We start from the raw sequence: 25,399 nt of genomic DNA, 5'->3' as shown, positions 1-25,399 counted from the left end.
TAAAAAGAATAAGAGTGTCCTTTGCTTACCTTCTCATCACCCCCCCCCGTAATTTGCTTTGCTCCCCCCCCTTGTAGCGTCCTGTGCCCCCCCACACAGTAATGACCTCTGCCCCCTTCTCATCACCCACCACAGAACTGTGCTCTGCCCCTCTGACACCCTCCACAGTAGTGTGCTGTGCCCCCCACAGTAGTTTCCTCTGCCCCCCCCTATAGAAGTGTCCTCTGCCCTGTATCCTAGCAACCAACTTAAAAAGTTAACTTGGGCAACTCTCGCTCCTGCCCTACATCATCAGCTGTGCTGCCTCCCGCTGTCCACTCTGACATGAGGAGCAGGGACACGGTCGCAATTTACCCACCTGCCCTCAGTGAACAGGTAGATCGTGGTCAATGGGTTACCGACTTTCGTGGTAGACTATACAGCTGTGGCCAAAAGTTTTAAGAATGACACAAATATTAATTTTCACAAAGTCTGCTGCCTCAGTTTTTATGATGGTAATTTGCATACACTCCAGAATGTTATGAAGATGAATTGCAAAGTCCCTCTGCCAAAAAAATGAACTTAATCCCCAAAAAAACAAAACAAAACTCTATTTCCACTGCATTTCAGTCCTGCCACAAAAGGACCAGCTGACATGTCAGTGATTCTCTCATTAACACAGGTGTCAGTGTTGACGAGGACAAGGCTGGAAATCACTCTGTAATGCTGATTAAGTTAGAATAACAGACTGGAAGCTTTAAAAGGAGGGTGGTGCTTGAAAACATTGTTCCATGGTAACCTGCAAGGAAAAAAATGTGCAGTCATAATTATTTGCACAAAAAGGGATTCATAGACAAGGATATTGCTGCTACGAAGATTGCACCTAAACTAACTTTATAGAATCAACAAGAATTTCAAGGAGAGAGGTTTTATTGTTGTGAAGAAGGCTTCAGGGTGCCCAAGAAAGTCCAGCAAGCACCAGGATCGTCTCCTACAGTTGATTCACCTGCGGGTTTGGGACCCCACCAGTGCAGAGCTTGCTCAGAAATGACAGCAGGTGTGAGTACATCTGCACGCACAGTGAGACGAAGACTTTTGGAGGATGGCCTGGTGTCAAGAAGGGCAGCAAAGAAGCCACTTCTCTCTCGGAAAAACATCAGGGACAGACTGACATTCTGCAAAAGGTACAGGGAATGGACTGCTGAGGACTGGGGTAAAATCATTTTCTCTGATAAATCACCTTTCCAATTGTTTGGGGCATCCAGAAAAATTATTGTCCAGAGAAGAAAAGGACAAATTCTGACAAACACAAGCATGGGCTTCCATCAGTCAGGATGTGGCCCAGAAGTTGATTGACAGCATGCCAGGGTGAATTGCAGAGGTCCCGAAAAAGAAGGGTCAGCACTGCAAACGTTGACTCTTTGCATAAACTTAAAATTATTATCAATAAAAGCCTTTGACACTTATGAAATGCTTATACTTATACTTCAGTATACCATAGTAACTTTTGACAAAAAAAAAAAAAAAAAAAAAAAAAAAAAAAAAAACAGTGACGCAGCAGACTTTGTGAAAACTAATATTTGTGTCATTCTCAAAACATTTGGCCATGGCTGTACAGTAGAAAAGAATCACCTCTCTTTAAAATAATCACATTTTATTGCTTTGCCGCCTGAAATGAAGACAAACACAGTTTTTATTTTATTTGGCTGTATTTACTCAGTGCAACTTATAACATCCAAGGTAAAGATATAACACCAATATGTCAGAAAAAGAAATTCAAAAACAGAATCATGAGTTGAAAAAAGGATCACACCTTGTGTCAGTATTTTGTTGAACCACCTTTTGCTTTAATTACAACCTTTAGTCTGTTGGAATATGCCTCTACTAACTTTGCACATCTAGACTTTGCAATATTTGCCCACTCTTCTTTGCAGAATTGCTCAAGTTCAGTTGAATTTGATGGTGACTGTTTCTGGACAGCAGTCTTCAAGTCATTACACATGTTTTCAATGGAGTTTAAGTCTGGGCTCTAATTAGACCATGCAATTTCCGCCAGAAATATCGTTTGGTGTTGAGGCCAAATAATTCAATTTTAGTCTCATCTGACCATAACACTCTTTCCATGTGGCCTCAGAATCTTCAAGGTGCATTTTGGCAAAGCTCAGTTGAGTGGTCTTCCTCGAAGAGTGGCTTTTTTCTTGCAAGCCTTCTATACAAGCCACATTTGTGGAGAATTTGTGATATTGTTGTCACATGAAAACGACCACTCTGTCACAAATTCCTGAAACTCCTTCAGAGTTGCTGTAAGCCACTTGGTAGCCTCTCTGACCAGTTTCCTCCTGGCTCTTTCACCCAGTTTAGAGCAGCGTTCTGATCCAGGGAGGGTCTGTGTTATATCAAATACCTTCCACTTCTTAGTAATAGAATTCACTGTGCTTCTAGGCATTGATAAAGCCTTTGACATTTTTGCTGTATTCATCTCCTGACTTGTGCCTGTCCACAATTTTATCCCAGAGATCTTTCGACAGTGCCTTGCCACCCATAGTTGATTGCTTGCTTCAGTTGCACTACCAGGAACTGACATGCTCCAGTAAAGCTCTTTCCATGCTGATCTAATCAAAATGACCACAGCTGATCACAGTTGAAAGTCAAATGGTTTAGTGTGCCATTGAGAAGGTCATTAGCTACACCTGACTGAGTTTACAAGTCATTTTTAGGAGGAAGATGATCCCTTTTCCAACTCATTAATTCTGTTTTTGATTTTTTTTTATGGCATGTTGGTGTTATATCTTTGACTTGGATGTTATAAATTGTAAATACAGCTGGATAAAATAAAAAACTGTCTGTCTTCATTTCAGGCTGCAGAGCAACAAAATGAGATTTATTTAAAGAGGGGTGATTATTTCTATACCAGCTGTAGGTGCCCATAGACAGGGGATGACAATTTTTTGATCCAGCCAAAATGACATCTATAAGCTCCCTTTGGATACAACTGACTGGGGTTCATTTGTGGCTAGACAGGTTAAAAACTTTAGTGATTTGTCCAATCACTACTGTTTCTAATAGGCAGATACTGGAGGTGACTACAGCGCTTCCCTAGTCTCACTTCATAAACCTAAAAACACAAACAGCCACCATATATGCCGGGAAGTGCTGGGCAGCACATTCACTAGAAGGTCATCTTTAGTCTGTAGCTAAAGTTAACGTGCCACTACATTTGGATATCCAATCATTTTGGGTTTAAATACAGATTAAACACAGAAAAGGGCCTCATGCAGAGTTCATTTTTAAAAATGACTTCTGTAATTAGGCTCTCACTTATGCATAAATGAGGGCCTTTGATGACGAAACGCGTAAGGCGGGGCTACGCACTTACGTCATTTCCGGGTACGGAGCGAGTGAGCTTGGAACGCAGCTGGACCGCACGCTGCGGGAAAGCTCTTCCTGGTTTCGACTTCACCCATAGTGTAGTGTTTTGCGGTTTTTATTCTTGTTCCCACTCGGGGATCAGTATTTTAATAAAGCTTTTTAATTATACTACACTATGAGGTGACATCTTTTCTTATGAGGATTTCTCTGGCGATTCCCCTTCTTGGACGTGGTGTAAGGTGATATGGATGATTGACCTGGGAACCCTGGGACAGAGGATACCATATTTCAGCAACCACGGGATACCAACCAAGAGGACGGCATTGGAATCTTATAGTGTCTGTCACCCCTGCAGGGGTATTGGGAGCCGGTGAGTGGGGAGCCAAAAGGGGGAGCACAGAAGTCACGGATATTCTCCTCTGTGGGCACTACAGTCACCAAAGCAGTTGGAACTTTGTTATGATATATATATTTTGGAATATATCACTTTTGATTAGACTTTTTGTATTTTTTACTCCATTTGGATTTTCCTTTATATTTATTTTTCCTATTGGCTTGCATTTGTTATTTACTTTTGGGACACGTTGGACTAATTACAGAGTTGCACAGTATTATATATATTAGTAGCACCTATTGGTCAGCACCTGCAACTGACTAATATTTCACACTTGCCCATTACATGTGAATGGGATGTTTTCATCATTTTTTGGTTTCACTTTTTTCAATTTTTTATGGTATTAATCAATTTATGAGCATCCAGAGTTATTGCACTTACCCTTTGCGTATGGTATTTATTATTCATTATAATATATTTACTATAATCACTTATATACCCCCCATAAGGGAGCGCCATAACCCCCATTTACATTCTGTTATAAATGAGAACCTGCCTTTAAAGTAAAACCCTAGGGTTCTTGTGTGCGCTTTAACACCTGACTACAATTTAGCTACTGCTTCAGATAATCAAAGTCCTTTTGTTTAGCTACAATTGGCAACTCCATCTGGGTAGCATGAAATATTAAGGATTGTGTTATGTCTGCAAGAAAAAGTACATTCAGCTAATACAATCTACATAACTGCAGAAAAAAAAAAAGAAAAGGTTCCTGCTTTTGGTTAGGGACACCATGTGCAATTGCAATTCTTAATGCAGCATCACAGAAGGTTATAAAGCCACTGTGACTGCGCCACTGACACAAAAATAATAGCATGTAGTCTGTAAACAAGAAATTACTATTTCCATCTGAGAATTCCCATCATAAGCAGCTCTTTCAATACACTATTTTTATAAAGCCTCTTTTTGTTTCTATAGAATTAACTTCAACTATTCTAACCAATATCATGGTGGGTTTGAATGTGTACCGTTCAAGTTCAATGCATGATGAACAGAATATTACAGTTAGCCATAAGCATTAGCTAAAGATTATCTCTATCTATAAACAGAGATATGCATAAAGATTTACGATTGGTATATTTGGATAATTTAGGCTGGGTTCACACTTATGTGATGTCAGAGATCGCACGTGATTTACATCGCTGTGAACATCAAATGCAATGTCTGTGTGATGCAAATTCTGCCAATTTGTATGGCTGAAATCGCATCGCATTCACACGAAAATGGTGCAGGACCCCTTTGTCCACACTGGAATCCGATCGCATGAGTGTTCAGACCCATGTGATTCCATCCGATTTGGGGGTGTCATTAACTTTACATTGACACCCACAGAGGTTCGCAGAGAGCAGTGTGAACTACGTGCTAGTTAGATGCAATGTGGGTTCGCTGTGGTTCCTGAATCGCACCAGTGTGACCCAACCTTAATGTTAAATGGGAACATTATAATACAATACACAACTGCTTTCTAGATAAGAAAAGCACAGACAGAAAAAAGTAATAACCAGCACAATATTTAGTAGGAGATTAAGCTAGCCATACACTGTTCGATTTCCCTGTTTCAATCCCATCAGATAAAGCAAATTTATTTTTAAGTTACTAAGATACCACAAAGTATACCAACCTTGGAGAGAACCTGGTTTCGATCTGCAATATCAATTTGTACTACTTCCACATTTTTCCAAACATCTGGCTCTAACTTATGAACCTGCAGAGAAACAGGGAACATTAATACATGTAAAATGCAGAACTACTGAAAGTATGAAGAAAATACTAAACCATGAACCAACTTCAAAATGTAGCCTCACCATTGCCTAGGCTAGATACATTTTACCATAAAACGCAATGTAAATACAATTTTTTCCAATGTTTTTCTATGCAGTCACAATTGTAAAAACTATGGCTCCTCTTTGTAAATATGTGGATGATGGGAGTGAACTATTCCTCCTGCCAACACCACCTAGAGCTACGTAAACCAGTGTTAATTCAGCCCAATTGTCAGCCCTTCATATACACACAGAGGAGCCATAGCTTTGGTCATCAGGATGCATAGAAAAACGTGGAAGGGAATTTGGACTTGCTTGTAAAAATCTGGAGTACAGTACAGGACACATGCTGCATATTCAAAGACCCTGGATCATAGGCTGCTGTCTTCAGGTGATTGGACACTGGCAAATCCTTTGGACACGCCCTCCCTTCCTCGGACATACCCCTATAACCTTAACCCATTTCATGAGAGCTCAGTTTTTTAGCAAGCAATGCAGAATAACACAGGAACAGGGGGGAGGGTGGCCTGTGTCCTGTACTTTATTCTAACACGTGGAATTTACTTGTAAGTCAGAATTCCTTTTATCTTAATCGTACAGTAAAGCACACATGCTGGATATTCATAGTTTCTATTTATAGTTCATATTCATATTCCTTTAGGTTCTGGGTTTCAACAACTATGCCATTAAAGCTAATGACTGAGAAGCAGAATTAAGCAGGGGGGCTTGAGACAGCAGGTCTGGCCTATTTGGAAGAGGTCAGTAGGCCCAGACTGGGACAAAAAAAAAGGCCCGAGCATTTTAGACTGAGCAGCCAACTTTTCCGGGGGGGGGGGGGGGGGGGGCGCTGGTAGACATTCACGGGGGTGGTTGGTGTCGGTCCTCCACCTGTAATGTGCAGGGACACTGTCACATAAAGGGGACTGTACTGTAAAGGGGCACTGCAATGATTACAGTGCAGTCCCCTTTATATTACGATGTCCCAATCCTATTGTGGCCATACAATGCTAGTACTGTCTGTCTCCTATTATGTCTCTCTCTCCAGTGGTACTGGACAGTATGGCGCTCTCTTTCCGGTGGTGCGGGTCCAGCCTGGCTCTTTCCGGTGGTGCGGGTCCAGCCTGGCTCTTTCCGGTGGTGCGGGTCCAGCCTGGCTCTTTCCGGTGGTGCGGGTCCAGCCTGGCTCTTTCCGGTGGTGCGGGTCCAGCCTGGCTCTTTCCGGTGGTGCGGGTCCAGCCTGGCTCTTTCCGGTGGTGCGGGTCCAGCCTGGCTCTTTCCGGTGGTGCGGGTCCAGCCTGGCTCTTTCCGGTGGTGCGGGTCCAGCCTGGCTCTTTCCGGTGGTGCGGGTCCAGCCTGGCTCTTTCCGGTGGTGCGGGTCCAGCCTGGCTCTTTCCGGTGGTGCGGGTCCAGCCTGGCTCTTTCCGGTGGTGCGGGTCCAGCCTGGCTCTTTCCGGTGGTGCGGGTCCAGCCTGGCTCTTTCCGGTGGTGCGGGTCCAGCCTGGCTCTTTCCGGTGGTGCGGGTCCAGCCTGGCTCTTTCCGGTGGTGCGGGTCCAGCCTGGCTCTTTCCGGTGGTGCGGGTCCAGCCTGGCTCCCTCTCTGGTGGTGCGGGTCCAGCCTGGCTCCCTCTCTGGTGGTGCGGGTCCAGCCTGGCTCCCTCTCTGGTGGTGCGGGTCCAGCCTGGCTCCCTCTCTGGTGGTGCGGGTCCAGCCTGGCTCCCTCTCTGGTGGTGCGGGTCCAGCCTGGCTCCCTCTCTGGTGGTGCGGGTCCAGCCTGGCTCCCTCTCTGGTGGTGCGGGTCCAGCCTGGCTCCCTCTCTGGTGGTGCGGGTCCAGCCTGGCTCCCTCTCTGGTGGTGCGGGTCCAGCCTGGCTCCCTCTCTGGTGGTGCGGGTCCAGCCTGGCTCCCTCTCTGGTGGTGCGGGTCCAGCCTGGCTCCCTCTCTGGTGGTGCGGGTCCAGCCTGGCTCCCTCTCTGGTGGTGCGGGTCCAGCCTGGCTCCCTCTCTGGTGGTGCGGGTCCAGCCTGGCTCCCTCTCTGGTGGTGCGGGTCCAGCCTGGCTCCCTCTCTGGTGGTGCGGGTCCAGCCTGGCTCCCTCTCTGGTGGTGCGGGTCCAGCCTGGCTCCCTCTCTGGTGGTGCGGGTCCAGCCTGGCTCCCTCTCTGGTGGTGCGGGTCCAGCCTGGCTCCCTCTCTGGTGGTGCGGGTCCAGCCTGGCTCCCTCTCTGGTGGTGCGGGTCCAGCCTGGCTCCCTCTCTGGTGGTGCGGGTCCAGCCTGGCTCCCTCTCTGGTGGTGCGGGTCCAGCCTGGCTCCCTCTCTGGTGGTGCGGGTCCAGCCTGGCTCCCTCTCTGGTGGTGCGGGTCCAGCCTGGCTCCCTCTCTGGTGGTGCGGGTCCAGCCTGGCTCCCTCTCTGGTGGTGCGGGTCCAGCCTGGCTCCCTCTCTGGTGGTGCGGGTCCAGCCTGGCTCCCTCTCTGGTGGTGCGGGTCCAGCCTGGCTCCCTCTCTGGTGGTGCGGGTCCAGCCTGGCTCCCTCTCTGGTGGTGCGGGTCCAGCCTGGCTCCCTCTCTGGTGGTGCGGGTCCAGCCTGGCTCCCTCTCTGGTGGTGCGGGTCCAGCCTGGCTCCCTCTCTGGTGGTGCGGGTCCAGCCTGGCTCCCTCTCTGGTGGTGCGGGTCCAGCCTGGCTCCCTCTCTGGTGGTGCGGGTCCAGCCTGGCTCCCTCTCTGGTGGTGCGGGTCCAGCCTGGCTCCCTCTCTGGTGGTGCGGGTCCAGCCTGGCTCCCTCTCTGGTGGTGCGGGTCCAGCCTGGCTCCCTCTCTGGTGGTGCGGGTCCAGCCTGGCTCCCTCTCTGGTGCTGCGGGTCCAGCCTGGCTCCCTCTCTGGTGCTGCGGGTCCAGCCTGGCTCCCTCTCTGGTGCTGCGGGTCCAGCCTGGCTCCCTCTCTGGTGCTGCGGGTCCAGCCTGGCTCCCTCTCTGGTGCTGCGGGTCCAGCCTGGCTCCCTCTCTGGTGCTGCGGGTCCAGCCTGGCTCCCTCTCTGGTGCTGCGGGTCCAGCCTGGCTCCCTCTCTGGTGCTGCGGGTCCAGCCTGGCTCCCTCTCTGGTGCTGCGGGTCCAGCCTGGCTCCCTCTCTGGTGCTGCGGGTCCAGCCTGGCTCCCTCTCTGGTGCTGCGGGTCCAGCCTGGCTCCCTCTCTGGTGCTGCGGGTCCAGCCTGGCTCCCTCTCTGGTGCTGCGGGTCCAGCCTGGCTCCCTCTCTGGTGCTGCGGGTCCAGCCTGGCTCCCTCTCTGGTGCTGCGGGTCCAGCCTGGCTCCCTCTCTGGTGGTGCGGGTCCAGCCTGGCTCCCTCTCTGGTGGTGCGGGTCCAGCCTGGCTCCCTCTCTGGTGGTGCGGGTCCAGCCTGGCTCCCTCTCTGGTGGTGCGGGTCCAGCCTGGCTCCCTCTCTGGTGGTGCGGGTCCAGCCTGGCTCCCTCTCTGGTGGTGCGGGTCCAGCCTGGCTCCCTCTCTGGTGGTGCGGGTCCAGCCTGGCTCCCTCTCTGGTGGTGCGGGTCCAGCCTGGCTCCCTCTCTGGTGGTGCGGGTCCAGCCTGGCTCCCTCTCTGGTGGTGCGGGTCCAGCCTGGCTCCCTCTCTGGTGGTGCGGGTACAGCCTGGCTCCCTCTCTGGTGGTGCGGGTACAGCCTGGCTCCCTCTCTGGTGGTGCGGGTACAGCCTGGCTCCCTCTCTGGTGGTGCGGGTACAGCCTGGCTCCCTCTCTGGTGGTGCGGGTACAGCCTGGCTCCCTCTCTGGTGGTGCGGGTACAGCCTGGCTCCCTCTCTGGTGGTGCGGGTCCAGCCTGGCTCCCTCTCTGGTGGAGCGGGTACAGCTTGGCTCCCTCTCTGGTGGAGCGGGTACAGCTTGGCTCCCTCTCTGGTGGCGCGGGTACAGCTTGGCTCCCTCTCTGGTGGCGCGGGTACAGCTTGGCTCCCTCTCTGGTGGCGCGGGTACAGCTTGGCTCCCTCTCTGGTGGTGCGGGTACAGCTTGGCACTCTCTCTGGTGATGTGGGTGCAGCGTGGTGGTGGCACTCTCTCTGGTGGTGTGGGTACAGCGTGGCACTCTCTCTCTGGCTTCCCCCAGCACAGTCCTCTCTTTTTCCTTTAGTAGTCATTCAGCTTCTTTCTGGGTTTCAGGCTCTCACTCTTTCCCCCAGCAGAGTGCATGCTGGGGGCTGAAGTCTGCTGCCTGTGGACAACAATGGGGCTTACAATCCTCCAGTACTACAGATCCCATGATGCACTGCTAGCCTCTTCTGACTGACCCTCCACTGTGGCCAATGGGGATAGAAGCAGATCGGCAACAAGCGGAGCAGCCAAATAAGATGAGAGCCGCGCTCTGCTGACAGGGGGAGGGGCGAGCGGGGGAGATACGCTGATATCCCACAGCTCGCCTTCCCCTTGTCACAACGCGGCCGCTTGTGTTCACTGGTGGACGGCACCGCCTCCCCATAGCGACCTCTTGCTCGGCTTCTCCATCCCTCCTCCTCTCCTGGTTGCCAGGTGCCTGTTGGCTGCGGGGTGCATGCTCAAACGGGGACTTTCTGTTCAGCGGCGGCCTGGGTTGCCATGGATGGGCTTGGTAGGTGGAGAATGCCTCCACTCCTCCCACCACCACCAGCCGCCGGCCCTGCATGCAGCGCAGAACATCAGCGTCCGGCTCTGCATGTCAGAAGACGCAGCGGTGGCCGGCGCTATATGTCACAGCCAGACATGCGGCCCAGAGGCCCCTGGCCCACCGGGCAAACGCCCAGTCTGCACTATGGCCTGGAGGTCAGGGTAGTCTTCCAGAACTTTGAGCATATCTGTCTACAAAAGGTTCTTCTGGGCATCGAGTGGTCGAGGAGAAAGAGCACTGGAAAGAAGGCATATATGAACCTGGAGTCCATTTCATAAATCCATGGAATTACCAGAACATCAGATGTCAGTGGATCCTTGGTCCCGGTCACAAATAGGAGGTACCTTGTTGTTGAAGATCTCCACATCTTGAATCCTTCATTCCTGACATAGAAGGTTGAAGATGTTGGGATGAAGGGACCATTGCCCTTGGTCTTGGCAGTGACAACTGAGGAAATCCACCTTCCGAATTCTTCACTTCCAGAATGTGAGCAGCAGAGATGGCTGGACAGTGTTTTTCTTTTCCTTCCAGGAGATGATCAGCCTTACTTCTTTAAGGTTGCTCGATTCCTAGTGCCCCTGAAGATTGATCTAGGCCACTGATGTGGCATTGTCTAACTGCACATTGATTGGGTATCTTTAAAACAAAGGGGGGTCTAGTGGCGCAGAGCCAATTTATTTCTCCGAGTTCTTAGATGTTGTTAGGGAGCTTTGCTTCTTTGGGTGACCAGGTTCTCTAAACAGTGAGAGACTGGAACACTTCTCTTCAGCTTATGAGGCTGGCATCTGTTATCACCTTCCATAGGTGTGGGAGAAATTACATTCCTATTTCCAAGGCTGGATTGGAAATTTGCTAGAGAGTTCTACCCTTAACTGGGGAGAAGCATACGGAAGTCAAAAGATGGAGTGTGTGTTATAGGCCAAGAGAATGTTGTGTGGAAGGGCCTAGACTTTCCAGAACTGAGCAAAGGGAACAGTCTAACATGAGGCCACCATGGGGCCCAGGTCTCTCGTGGAGAATTTCAAAGAAAGGGGTCTTTTTGATCATGAAGTAGAACTATAGGCAAAACATTTTTTTAAACTTTGGATAGAGTAAGAGATGGTCATAACCCTTGTCAGTTTATTTTTTGCCATCTGTGTCCCATTGGGGAGATTTCCCTTCACATCCTGTCCAATATCCAAAACAGAAAGTGAGAAAATCCCTGCAAATTAAGGGATTACCTTGGGGACCCCCAGGGCACCAGAACTAGTGCACCCATTGGAAAATTTCCTCTCTATTACTTTTCTGGGGACAGTCTAAAATTTGGAATTTTCAATGATAATGGTAAACAGGACAAATAGAGAGGGTGAATCAAAAATCATCTAGGTACCCTGTGTTCTTAAGACTACAAGCAGGAGGCATAGGATAGGCCAAACAGTGGTGCGACAAACTGGAAGGGTTTGTCTCCTATTGCAAAGCGCAGAAAGTTCTGATGAGGTGGGTAAATGGAAATATGGAGGTTGGCATCTTGAATGTCTGCTGATGTCAATTATTCTCCTTGTCTCAAAGAGGCAATACCAGACCTTACATATTCCATGTGAAACTTGTAAACGTGAAGATACTTGTTTAGGGATTTTAGGTCCAGGATAGGACAAACACCCTCACTAGGTTTTGGTAGGGTGAACATGTTTGAATGAAATTCTTTCAACCTGTTTCTAGAGGCAACTGAACAACTACTCTCTATGACAATAGATGGTCCAAGGCAGTCTGCGAATCTGACTGTCCTTGAACAGATTTTAGTTGGTTTGCGAGAAGAAAACTATGAGGGAGTGGAGTTTGAAACTACTTTGTACCCTTCTGAAACCGAAGTTTGAACTCATAGGTGTGGGACATCTGTGACCCAGAGTAGTGCAAACTGTAACAGATGTCAACCCCTTATTGTGAAGAAGGTTTTGGGGTAGACCTGGTGGGCTTTAGGTTTCAAGTCTTGCACCAAAAGCAAGGGCTGAATTTTTGCTTTGAATTTGAAGCCTTAGGAAAGCTGTGGGGTGCTCTGCATTTTGGGGCGGTAGGAACCCCTGAAGAGGGGGGGGGGGGGGGGTTTGGAGCCTTCTGCTGTTGAAGGACTTTTCCACTTGTGACATCCTTTATGAACTTGTCAAGTGCCTCACCCTAGACACACCATAGACCATAGACATTCTCCTTCAAAGGGCATACGAGTAGGGCGTCTATTACAGGCAGCCTCAGACTACTGAGTTTGCAGTCATAAGATTCTGTGCATATGGACAGAAGTAAGAGCAATTCTAGAGATGTGTGTCTTCACTTGTTCTAGGGCATCAACACAGAAAAGTAAGTGTCCTACCAGAGTTCAGTACTGAAACACAGTATCCTGTTTGTTGTTCATTGCCCTAATCCAATTAGCTGCTGTTTGAAAACAGAAACTGCAGCAATGGCTGGTTTCAAGGTTGGACTTGCAAGATTAAAGACAGCCTTTAAGAGTATCTCAAATTTTGTCTCTGCAGAATCCGTAAAGGCTCCGTTCACATTTAAAGCATTTGTTATCCAAACACTTCATATTCCTGATACATGCCTGTTGTTACCATGTACGAGACAGTATCCTGTTTTCTTTTTGTATTACTTCCTTTATGTGAAATCCCTGGTGTTTCTGCTAGTCCCTCTGCTTTCCCATTAAAAACTGACCACACTATGCAGAAGAATACACAGTGGCGTTACCTGTTTTTAAACAGTATACTTTTTTTGATTGGTGTTAAAGTGAATTTCAATAAATAGCATTTATATATTTGTAACAATTGCCTGTTCCTCCTTGATGAATTACTTTTTTCCTCTCCCCTCTTTCTGTGATATGCGCAGTTAATTCAGAGGAACGCACCTAAACCATGGCCTCTATGCCACTGGTGTGAGCAATTGTTTGCATTCAATACAGGCATAGACATTACTGTACCTCTGCCTGTGGTTACCATATTATTTAAGCAGAGCCTTCAGTTCTTTTACCCTCCTGTTTTCAGAGCTACAGACAAGCTCTTGTGAAAGGAAAAGAAGGGCTGGCTGCTGATCACAGGCAGTGTTTGCCTACTATTTGTAATTGCTGTGATTGGTTCACAGTGATCAAGGCAAAGAGCCACTCTGATCAGATCTGTTTTTTCACTGAGATCTGTGCTGTCTAATGACAGCCTGAATACAGGAATGGTTATCGCAGCTGGCACGCATGCGCATTACAAAGATGGATGTTTATAAATGTACTCTTAGACCCCTTTCATACTGGGGTGCTTTGCAGGCACTATAACACTAAAATAGCACCTGCAAAGTGCCCTGAAAGAGCCGCTGCTGTCTCTCCAATGTGAAAGCCCCGAGGGCTTTTACACTGGAGCGGTGCGCTGGCAGGACGCTAAAAAAAGTCCTGCTAGCAGCATCTTTGGAGCGGTGAAGAAACGGTGTATACACCGCTCCTAAACCACTCCTGCCCATTGAAATCAATAGGGCAGAGTGGCTATACTGCCAGGATAGCGCTGCTGCAGCAGCACTTTGCGTCAGTTTTAACCCTTTCTCGGCCGCTAGCGGGGGGGAGCTAAAAGTGCCCCGCTAGCGGCCGAATAGCGCCGCAAAATTGACGGTAAATAAGCGCTTTACCGCCAACGCACCCACCACCCCAGTGTGAAAAGGGCCTTAAAACAGGTGCCCCAACTGTCAATTTAATTATATGAATGGTTGTGAGGTGGCTGAAGCAAACTTGGGCAATTAAAATTAAGCATACAACAAAAGAATAAAGATGCAAAAGCAAAGATCACCTTGAGTGAAAACCATGCCAAATCAGTAGCTCTAGAGATTTTATAAATAATTATGGTAAATTAAAATTTTATCTTTTCCTTTCAAAGCTAAGCTTGGCCCTGCCGCTGAGCTTACTGTCAGTGGCTCTTAAGGCCTCATGCACTCTGGATGTTTTTACAGCTGCTGTTTTTGGCTTCTGCCGTTCTTTTCTACAGCCAGTAGACTCCCAAGCATGTTATCCTATGCAGACATAGGCTGTTATCAGCAAAAAACAGAACAAGTGGGTTTTGAGAGGAGTTTTTGAGCTGTAAAAACGCTCTAAGGCCAGTAAACTTAGTACAACGCGCCTAACCTGCTTTTTTTGATCCCATAACTTGCGTTTCCTTGCCAAAAACGCTAATGCAGTAAAACACTGTAAAACGCTAATGCTTAAAAGCAGAAAAAAAAAAACACGTTTTTAATTCAGCAACGTTACTAGCATTTTTATAATGTCCATTGTGCATGAGGCCTAAGGAACAATAAATTACTAGGCCAAAGCCCACTTTTTCCATACATGTCAACTTATGCATAACTGCCCAAATCCCTGTATCTGCTGAAGAAAATCTCTATGCATTTTTAAATCATATTCTTGCCCTGGGTTGTGAAAATTCTACTTTCAAGTGTATTCAAACCTTTAAAAAAAAAAAAAAAATGTATATATATATATATATATATATATATATATATATATATATATATATATATATATATATATATATATATATATATATATATATATATAGTTACCAGTCCACTGATGTGGTGGTTGCATTCGCATTGGTTTTCTTAAGTTTTTTTTTTTTGTTTTTTTTTAAACAGGTGATCCAGACCATATGTAATTCCTGTTCTAGGGTGATCACTTGCTGTATTGCATCTATGGAAGAATGTTGTCACTCTAGGCAGGAACTACGATAAGACAAGACCTTCTGTCTTTACCTCCATAACATGAGGAGGTGTTTTGTAGTTCCCAGAGGTGAACTGGGCAGGGCTAATAACACTGCTTGGGATTTAAAAGCAGCAAAGACAGGACGTTTTAAAAAACGGGCTTTAAAGCTAGTAACAACGCCTGGAAAAAAAGCAGCGTTAAAAACACGATTTTATTAGCGTTTTGATTTGGAGTCAATGCGCATTTAACGTCAATTGTAAGCGTTAATGCTAAGGCGTGTTTCTTTTTTTTTTTTTAAAAAAACATCCCTCTGCTATTTTCCACTCCCAAATTACGAACATAAACATTTTTACAGCTTAAAAACGCTGACGCTAAAAAAAGTCGGTATAGCGTTAATGCATGTTTGAGCTTTTTTTGGCGTCGCCGTCAAAACAGCTCTTGCGCTGGGGCCTCAGAACGCGCTGGTCCTTGGTTTTTTTTGGAGCTTAAAGAGGACCATGCCTGTTATGCCCCGTACACACGGTCGGACTTTATTCGGACATTCCGACAATAAAATCCTAGGATTTTTCCGACGGATGTTGGCTCAAACTTGTCTTGCATACACCCGGTCACACAAAGTTGTCAGAAAATCTGATCGTTCTAAACGCGGTGACGTAAAACACGTACGTTGGGACTATAAACGGGGCAGTGGCCAATAGCTTTCATCTCTATTTATTCTGAGCATGCATGGCACTTTGTCTGTCGGATTTGTGTACACACGATCGAAATTTCCGACAACGGATTTTGTTGTCGGAAAATTTTATATCCTGCTCTCAAACTTTGTGTGTCGGAAAATCCGATGGAAAATGTGTGATGGAGCCTACACACGGTCGGAATTTCTGACAACAAGGTCCTATCACACATTTTCCGTCGGAAAATCCGACCGTGTGTAGGGGGCATAACAGTTCAAAAACGCCATGGTGTATATGAGCCCATTGAATAACATGGAGTGGTGTTCTTAAGCAGCAAAAAAAGCTAAAAAAAGCCGCTGTTAAAACGTCTGTGTGTATGAGGCCTAAATGTGCACAATTTGGAAAGGTGTACCAAAAACTTTTCTTATTTTATTTTGCCCATACATAATTACATCAACATATATATTGAAAAAGCCTACAAAATGAATACACTTTTCATTTAAAATGTAGACTAACAGGCTGTGTTTAAGATCTTACAACATACTGAAAATACATCTAACACATAGTGATTAGAGAAACTCCCATGGCAATAGCGATAATAATGAAGAGGCTTTGTGCGTGCCACTTACATTGTCTTGCATGCCAAGATCTGGCTTGTGCCACGTCTCAATCTTAATCAAAAAATCCTCCTTCATGTATTCATTCTGAAATGTAAGCACATGTCATAATGTGGTTATCTCTTATTGAGCCATCTTCACTAATTTTACAGTGAACTTTAATTAGCTAAATGTGCCAAGACTGTTAGTTTGTATTAACCACGTCGTAAAGATATTAAAATATGCAGCACAAGAGCATCAAGAGAGTAATACACTACAAAAGGAAGAGAGAATATGATGCAAAAGAAATTATTCCTTTTTTCAGGAGGATCAGTAAATTATTTTCACAACCATGCACAATTAGGTGAATAATCATCATCTTTTTTTTTTTTTTTTTTTGCAACCAACCAGAATTGTGCACACGCCTGAAGTCCAAACCCAATGTGAAATACTTTTAGCAGTGCAGGCACTGATTCATGAGATAATTGCAACCGAGGGAACTACATAGCTATTAATACAAGAACATTCCCCAGTGAGCCATCAATAAATGCTCCCAAGGGAAATTATTCTGTCTGAAATAAAACCAGCGCTGAAATGTAACAGAGAAATGTTTCTGGATCCAATGCATGAATAGCCAACTACACAGTGTGGTGGAACACAAATTAAAAGGTCACACAGTTGGCCGAGACAGCAGTAGCTGCCGTGGAACTTCGAATGCCATCATAAGATTTTCCTACTCTTTTATCGAGTACTACTTGACTACTAAAAAGTACATCTTATGTCAGATTTTTCCCTCCCCACTTCCACAAGCAGGTTTGTAAACACAGGAACTTTGCATACACCTTGACTTTTGAGCTGCTTTCAGATCACTGCAAAATAAAAAGACCTTGGCTAACATCACATAGAACGTTCCCCTACCTGTATCTGGTAAGCAGTGGTGGGACAAGGTCAAGCAATGCCCATGGGGAAGATGCCAAATTGCGCCACCAATACACCCCCCCCTCCCCCGGTGGTGTCACTGGAACTCAGATATGCCCCTGCATCAGTGATATTACCAAAACAGATAGCCCTAGGCCGGTGATGTCCCTGTAAGGAAAAATGTACCCGTGTCCATAGTGTTGCTAAAAGGCAACCCCGTGTCAGTGGTGTCACTGGTAGGAAAAAAAAAATGCCCTTGCAACTGTGGTGTCAATTGGAAAAAAAAAGGCCCTGCATCTGTGGGGGTCACTGGAAAGAAAAAAAGGCCTTGTGTCTGTGGTGTCACTGGGTCACAGCTCAGTCTCTGTGCAAGAAGTGTACAGTGAGCACACTCAGCACAGAAAAATTGTACACCCAACGAAGAGATGCATACAGTGGGGACAGAAAGTATTCAGACCCCCCCAAATTTTTCACTCTTTGTTATATTGCAGCCATTTGCTAAAATCATTTAAGTTATTTTTTTTTCCTCATTAATGTACACACAGCACCCCATATTGACAGAAAAACACAGAATTGTTGACATTTTTGCAGATTTATTAAAAAAGAAAAACTGAAATATCACATGGTCCTAAGTATTCAGACCCTTTGCTGTGACACTCATATTTAACTGATGCTGTCCATTTCTTCTGATCATCCTTGAGATGGTTCTACACCTTCATTTGAGTCCAGCTGTGTTTGATTATACTGATTGGACTTGATTAAGAAAGCCACACACCTGTCTATATAAGACCTTATAGCTCACAGTGCATGTCAGAGTAAATGAGAATCATGAGGTCAAAGGAACTGCCTGAAGAGCTCAGAGACAGAATTGTGGCAAGGCACAGATCTGGCGAAGGTTACAAAAAATTTCTGCTGCACTTAAGGTTCCTAAGAGCATAATCCTTAAATGGAAGACGTTTGGGATGACCAGAACCCTTCCTTGAGCTGGCCTTGCAGCCAAACTGAGCTATCGGGGGAGAAGAGCCTTGGTGAGAGAGGTAAAGAAGAACCTGAAGATCACTGTGGCTGAGCCCCGTGATCCAGTCGGGAGATGGGAGAAAGTTGTAGAAAGTCAACCATCACTGCAGCCCTCCACCAGTCAGGGCTTTATGGCAAAGTGGCCCGACGGAAGCCTCTCCTCAGTGCAAGACACATGAAAGCCCACATGGAGTTTGCTAAGAAACATCTGAAGGACTCCAAGATGGTGAGAAAGAAGATTCTCTGGTCTGATGAGACCAAGATAGAACTTTTTGGCCTTAATTCTAAGTGGTATGTGTGGAGAAAACCAGGCACTGCTCATCACCTGTCAATACAGTCCCAACAGTGAAGCATGGTGGTGGCAGCATCATGCTGTGGGGGTGTTTTTCAGCTGCAGGGACAGGGCGACTGGTTGCAATCGAGGGAAAGATGAATGCGGCCAAGTACAGGGATATCCTGGATGAAAACCTTCTCCAGAGTGCTCAGGATCTCAGACTGGGCCAAAGGTTTACCTTCCAACAAGACAATGACCCTAAGCACACAGCTAAAATAACGGAGTGGCTTCACAACAACTCCGTGACTGTCCTTGAATGGCCCAGCCAGAGCCCTGACTTAAACCCAATTGAGCATGTCTGGAGAGACCTAAAAATGGCTGTCCACCAACGTTTACCATCCAACCTGAAAGGACTGGAGAGGATCTGCAAGGAGGAATGGCAGAGGATCCCCAAATCCAGGTGTGAAAAACTTGTTGCATCTTTCCCAAAAAGACTCATGGCTGTATTAGATCAAAAGGGTGCTTCTACTAAATACTGGAGCAAAGGGTCTGAATACTTAGGACCATGTGATATTTCAGTTTTTCTTTTTTAATAAATGTGCAAAAATGTCAACAATTCTGTGTTTTTCTGTCAATATGGGGTGCTGTGTGTACATTAATGAGGAAAAAAAAATGAACTTAAATGATTTTAGCAAATGGCTGCAATATAACAAAGAGTGAAAAATTTAAGGGGGTCCGAATACTTTCCGTCCCCACTGTATGTGTGGCATGTGGGTGTTAAAGCCCACCCTTTTTTAGTCAACAGGTGTGTTACATGGGTAGCAAAAGGTTAAAAGGGAGAGAAGTAAAAATGCTGCCAGTACTTTAGAACTGGCAATTTAGTTGGTGTTTATATTTAAACTGAAGATCTGCTTTGGTTATAATTTATTAAGAAATAAAAAAAACAGTACTTACTGTAATTACTGATCGATGCAACATGGAGGAGAAAAAAAAAAAGAAAAATGTTACTAATTAATATGACACTGAATATATTCAATATTTCACATCCTTGCTTTTTACTTGCCATATTACACTGTTCTATATACTTTGTGTTTTATTGCTCCTCCACAGCAGGACACCAATTATATCTAATGTGATGTTCAGCATGTACAACAAAGCCAAGTACTCATCGTTGATTCTCTAGAAGGTCAAGGCCCTGGGTTTAAATCCAAATATCAAGAAAAGACACACTGAAAACTGTTCCATTTTAAACAGAGTAGGTCAGGGGATGCCACCATGCAAGGAGATATCCTCAGGGAGACAAATACAGCATATTGGTGCCAAGTTAGCATCTTTTTAGCCCTCCTTCCTCTCCCAACTTTGGTAACAAGATGCCTGTCAAAATGGTCTGAATTATTCATGAAAAAAGAGCAGTGCAAGTGAGAAGCACATGCAGATTAGGTAACAAAGTCACAACTAGAGCAAAGAGGCTGCACAGTCAGATTGTGCTGCTGCAGACCATAGTATTAGTAAGAGACAGGAGAGCTATTCATCTGATTATCACCTCTCTACTCACCAGTTCTGCAGTAAGGGTAAGCATTCCAGGCCTTTTCGTGCATATTTAGTGCTCCTTCAGGCGCCAACATCCGTACAAATGTCGGGACTTTGCTGTACACAAAACAAAGCATGAATAGCTTTCACTTAAGAATACAAAGCACTTTTTATGTGACGTAAACTTTCATAACGTAAGCAAAGTTGGAATAAACACACAAGTTGCTAGAATCATGTTGAACTGTCCTAACATTTGAACTATAGAAAGGATACACAATATCTACAATAAATTCTCTAACAAACAGTGAAATCATGTAAATATATGATCATGCATTGGGTATACTTATCCCGCGTACACACGGACAGAATTTACGACAACAAATGTTCGATGTGAGCTTGTTGTCGGAAATTCCGACCGTGTGTAGGCTCCATCGAACATTTGTTGTAGGAATTTCCAACAACAAAAATTTGAGAGCTGGTTCTCAAATTTTTCGAAAACAAAATCCGTTGTCAGAAATTCCGATTGCGTGTACACAATTCCAAACGCATAAAATACCGCGCATGCTCGGAATCAAGCAGAAGAGCCGCATTGGCGATTGAACTTCATTTTCTTCAGCTCGTCGTACGTGTTGTACGTCACCGCGTTCTTGACGTTCGGAATTTGACATTTGTGCGACCGTGTGTATGCAAGACAAGTTTGAGCTAACATCAGTCGGAAATAAATCCAGGATTTTGTTGTCGGAAAGTCCGATCGTGTGTACGCGGCATAACAGTTCCAATAAAGCTGAACCCCTAGCAACTAGGATTAAACTCCTCGTCTTCATTTTCAAACTGCTTAAAACGGTAACTGTTTAGCAGACCAGCAGTTCAACCAGAGAGAATCCAAGGCTCTGCCAATCAATCTGGGAGATACCAGCTCAGGGTATGTTCTAGTTCTGCCCTATGACTGCTTCTATTTAAAAAAATAACATATTGATTACAGTTACATTAGGTAATATGTTGTAATAGACTCTCCTCCCAATATTATGAACCCATCACACATTAAATCCTTATAATCTGGAGATTAGCCATTTCCACCCAAAATGGCAAGGTGGTCCACCCAAAGCCAAGATAAGGCAGGAGTCTTTTACCCGCTGTAGGAACACCTTCTCTTCCAAGGGCATAAATGTTGCATGAATGATAACAAAAAACCCAAGGGGTAGAGTGCTAGATTGCCTGCAGGTTTGCTGTTGGCAAGTAAATCCTTAGCATCATTCTGCGTGATCATTGCTTATCCATGCTGGAGACTGGAAGCTCAGAGCTTGCACATCTAGTTGAATGCCCAAGAAGCAGAGGGCAGAACTGTGAACCCCATTAGAACTTATGAGCAAGAACAGACAAAAGGATGAAACATTACTTTTGCTAACTCTCTGAAAGCACTATGCAGAGTACATAAACCACTGACAAAATGCAAACTCACCTAGTGGTACAATATGAAGAAAATTAAGACATGAACATTACCCCTATCAAGTTGTGGGGTACTGCTCACTGTCTGGGAAAAACTACAGGCTAATGAAGGAATTATCATCATCATGATCTTCAAGAGAGGTAATAGTTCTTGGGTAATTTAACTCACCACTGCAAACCTGAAATTTTAGATTGTGTGCGGTCCTTTAATCTTCTTGGCAGTTTGTTATATATTGGCAAAATTAGATTGATCTATTTATTTTTAACCACTTCCTGACCTCCCACAATGTACTTTGGATCGGTGGACATTGTGGGGAAAGCGTAAAAGGGAAACCCGTACGCTGCAGCCGGGTTTAGAGCACATGTATGCATGCCCCCCAGCGCCCGCTGTGATTGTACACACCGGGTGCCTGTCAGCAAGTCCTGGACAATGAATCATTGGCCGGGGCCCTGCTGATCGGCTGTGTCCAATCACAGTCCAGAACTCTGTTGTCAATCAACACAGAACGCTGTACAGCGAGAACGATTCCTCTGTTTCTCAGCCCTGCTTTGCAAACTTATATATCTATAAGTAAAAGCAGCACACTTTAGACTCCATTCACACCTGGGCGTTCTGGAATCGCAGGCCCGTGGATCCAGAATCATGGCAAAATGTGGGATGCGTTTGCGATGCCATTACTGTGGCATCCGTGATGTGATTTTGCCTCGATAAATCGCGATGCAATCGCGACAAAATCACGCATAAAACTCGTCACTCAAAAAGGAGCAGGAGCCTCTTTTGGGTGTCAGTGTTTCACGTTGTGATTTGCTACGATTTATCGCACGACAACCGTGGCAAAAATCGCACCCTGATTGGAGTGCCATTAGAAGTAATGGCATCGCACATGCGTCCCACGTTTTGCCAAGATTCTGGAATCGCAGGCAGAATTGCCCGAGATTCTGGAATGCCCAGGTGTGAATGGAGTCTAAACACATAAAACACATAGTTAGGCACATATTTAACCCCTTGATCACCCTAGACGTTTAGTCCTTCCCAGCCCGTTCCATTGGTACAGTAACCGTGTATAATACAGTGGAACCTTGGATTAAGAGCATAATCTGTTCCAGGAGAATGCTTGAAATCCAAAGCACTCGCATATCAAAACGAGTTTCCCCATAAAAGTCAATGGAAACGAAGATAATTCGTTCCACTTTGACTTCTACTGCATGCAATAACGCACGTGGCCAGAGGTGGGGGGGCGCTGGAGAGACTCGGAGACCGCTCAGATGCACTTGGAAAGACTCGGAAACACTCGGGAAAGGAGTATGTCCGAGCGGCTTCGAGTGTCACCGGCACCCCCGCACCTCTGGCCAAATGCGGTACTTCACACCGCAGAGGCTTGAATCCTGCTCGTTTTGCGAGACAACACTCGCAAACCGAGTCAGGTCAAGTGGTTTAAACCAGTAAGCAGACACTGCTTTGACTATAAATGTGGTCCAGTGTGCATACATATACAGTGAGGGAAAAAGGTATTTGATCCTCTGCTGATTTTGTACGTTTGCCCACTGAGAAAGAAATGATCAGTCTAGAATTTTATTTGTAGGTTTATGAGACAGTGAGAGACAGAATAACAACAAAAATATCCAGAAAAACACGTTTAATGAGTGAAATAAGTACTTAAGCCCTTTGAAAAACATGACTTAGTACTTGGTGGCAAAACCCTTGTTGGCAATCACAGATGTCAGATGTTTGTTGTAGTTGGCCACCAGGTTTTCACACATCTCAGGAGGGATTTTGTACCACTCCTCTTTGCAGATCCTCTCCAAGTCATTAAGGTTTCGAGGCTAACATTTGGTAACTCAAATCTTCAGCTCCCTCCACATATTTTCTATGGGATTAAGGTCTGGTGACTGGCTAGGCCACTCCAGGACCTTAATGTGCTTCTTCTTGAGCCACTCCTTTGTTGCCTTGGCCATGTGTTTTGGGTTATTATCATACTGGAATACCCATCCCCGACCCATTTCCGATGCCCTGGCTGAGGGAAGGAGGTTCTCACCCAAGATTTGACGGTACATGGCCCTGTCCATCGTCCCTTTGATGCGGTGAAGTTGTCCTATCCCAAGAAAAACATCCCCAAAGCAGAATGTTTCCACCTTCATGTTTGATGGTGGGGATGGTATTCTTGTGGTCATAGGCAGCATTTCTCCACCTCCAAATATGGCGAGTTGTGTTGATGCCAAAGAGCTCGATTTTGGTCTCATCTGAACATCATTCAGATGTTCATTAGCAAACTTCAGACAGGCCTGTACATGTGCTTTTTTGAGCAGGGGGACCTTGCGGGCACTGCGGGATTTCAGTCCTTCCCGGCGTAGTGTGTTACCAATTGCTTCCTTGGTGACTATGGTCCCAGCTGCCTTGAGATCATTCACAAGATTCTCCCGTGTAGTTCTGGGCTGATTCCTTACCGTTCTCGTGATCATTGAAACTCCACGAGATGAGATCTTGCATGGAGCCCCAGACCGAGGGAGATTGACAGTTATTTTGTGTTTCTTCCATTTGAGAATAATCGCAACAACTGTTGTCACCCTCTCACCAAGCTCCTTGGCGATGGTCTTGTAGCCCATTCCAGCCTTGTGCAAGTCTACAATCTGGTCCCTGACATCCTTGGACAGCTCTTTGGTCTTGGCCATGGTGGAGAGATTGTAATCTAATTGATTGCTTCTGTGGACAGGTGTCTTTTATACAGGTAACAAGCTGAGATTAGGAGCACTCCCTTTAATAGAGTGCTTTTAATCTCAGCTAGTTACCTGTATAGAAGAAACCTGGGAGCCAGAATTCTTGCTGATTGAATGGGGAATCAAATACTTATTTCACTCATTAAAATGCAAATCAATTTAAAAAAAAAATTTGAAATGCGTTTTTCTGGATATTTTTGTTGTTATTCTGTCTCTCACTGTTAAAATAAACTTACCATTAAAAGTATAGACTGGTCATTTCTTTGTCAGTGGTGAAATGTACAAAATCAGCAGGGGATCAAATACTTTTTCCCTCACTGTATGTATTAAAATACCCTTAGAATAGCACATTTTGTAGGCCCCACAGCAGTGACACCGAACACTGAATTCTACAACAAAGATATACAGTATACCATGTTCTGTTTCTAGAACAGGGATACAAAAGGACTACAAAACACAGTAGGTAATGGCATTTGTAACTGCATTGTACGGTGTTCTCTAGAAGAATTCAAATGAAGATCTAAATTACCTCTGTAGATGGTAGATCTTGTGTGTATACTGTCCTTTCTCCCCATCCTTCTCGTAAGGCTCATTTACAAGTACTTCAACACCTTCCCCTCCTCCTGTTTCATTTTTGCTGGCTTCTGCTACGGAGTACAGCTGGCCCACCTGATACTGGAAGAACAGACAAAACATTTCTCAGAACACACTATAGTACAAAAGTACAGTTAATGGAGTTCAGGTCAATGGAGTGAAGCACATTTAACAGGAGCATAGGATGTGCCAATAAACCAAAAAGCATGGTTACTCAAAACCGTTCCTTTCAGACTTCTGCGCAAACATCTTTCCATAAAAGTAGAACGATACGAATGGCAAAAAAACCCCAAAAACTTTAAAATACACATACAAATAGTCACAGATAATGTTTTTAGGTACAGTAAAAGTGTATAATATATATGTGTTATATTGTGTATAATCTTTTAAATTATCTTATTATGCAAAATTAAAGTGCAAAAAAGAGCTGTTTGTCCATCAGAATGCTGCTGAAATATTCCAGCTCTGCACATTTTCTGCCAACGTTAGTTTTTCATACAAGCTATCTTTCTTCACTAAACGACCACTTGAAATTTACTTTCTTTTTTCCGAATATAATATATGTTTAAAAGTGAAATTTACGAATGTGGAAATAATGAAACATTTTTATATTATAACAAACCTGCATTCAGTTGATTTCAGCAGGGTTACTGAACACACCTGTAGCTGTTTGAACCAGTTTCTTACTCTGCCTGCTGACTGTACACATATATATGAGGCCTTACATAAGTGATTCTTTATCTGTTGGCTGCAAATATACATACTTGTGTGTGTGTGTGTGCAAAGAGCGAGCTGCACAGCGCGCGCTCCCAG

At 45.4% G+C, this 25,399-nt stretch overlaps 1 protein-coding gene across 1 annotated transcript in view; it reads right to left on the bottom strand.

Moving 5' to 3' along the window:
- Window positions 1-25,399, bottom strand: part of PITPNA (phosphatidylinositol transfer protein alpha) — a 104,201-nt gene that overhangs the window by 25,102 nt on the left and 53,700 nt on the right. The window contains exons 3-7 of the mRNA XM_073616636.1: window positions 24,522-24,667; window positions 19,857-19,948; window positions 19,256-19,263; window positions 16,126-16,200; window positions 5,361-5,444 (exon numbers count right to left, since the gene is read on the bottom strand). Of these exons, the coding sequence (XP_073472737.1) occupies window positions 5,361-5,444; window positions 16,126-16,200; window positions 19,256-19,263; window positions 19,857-19,948; window positions 24,522-24,667 (405 nt within the window). The remainder of the gene's footprint in view (window positions 1-5,360; window positions 5,445-16,125; window positions 16,201-19,255; window positions 19,264-19,856; window positions 19,949-24,521; window positions 24,668-25,399) is intronic.

Source organism: Aquarana catesbeiana, linkage group LG02 (genome assembly GCF_042186555.1).
Source record: "Aquarana catesbeiana isolate 2022-GZ linkage group LG02, ASM4218655v1, whole genome shotgun sequence".
Classification (NCBI taxonomy): Eukaryota; Metazoa; Chordata; class Amphibia; order Anura; family Ranidae; genus Aquarana; species Aquarana catesbeiana.
This window is presented reverse-complemented; position numbering and strand designations above follow the sequence as displayed.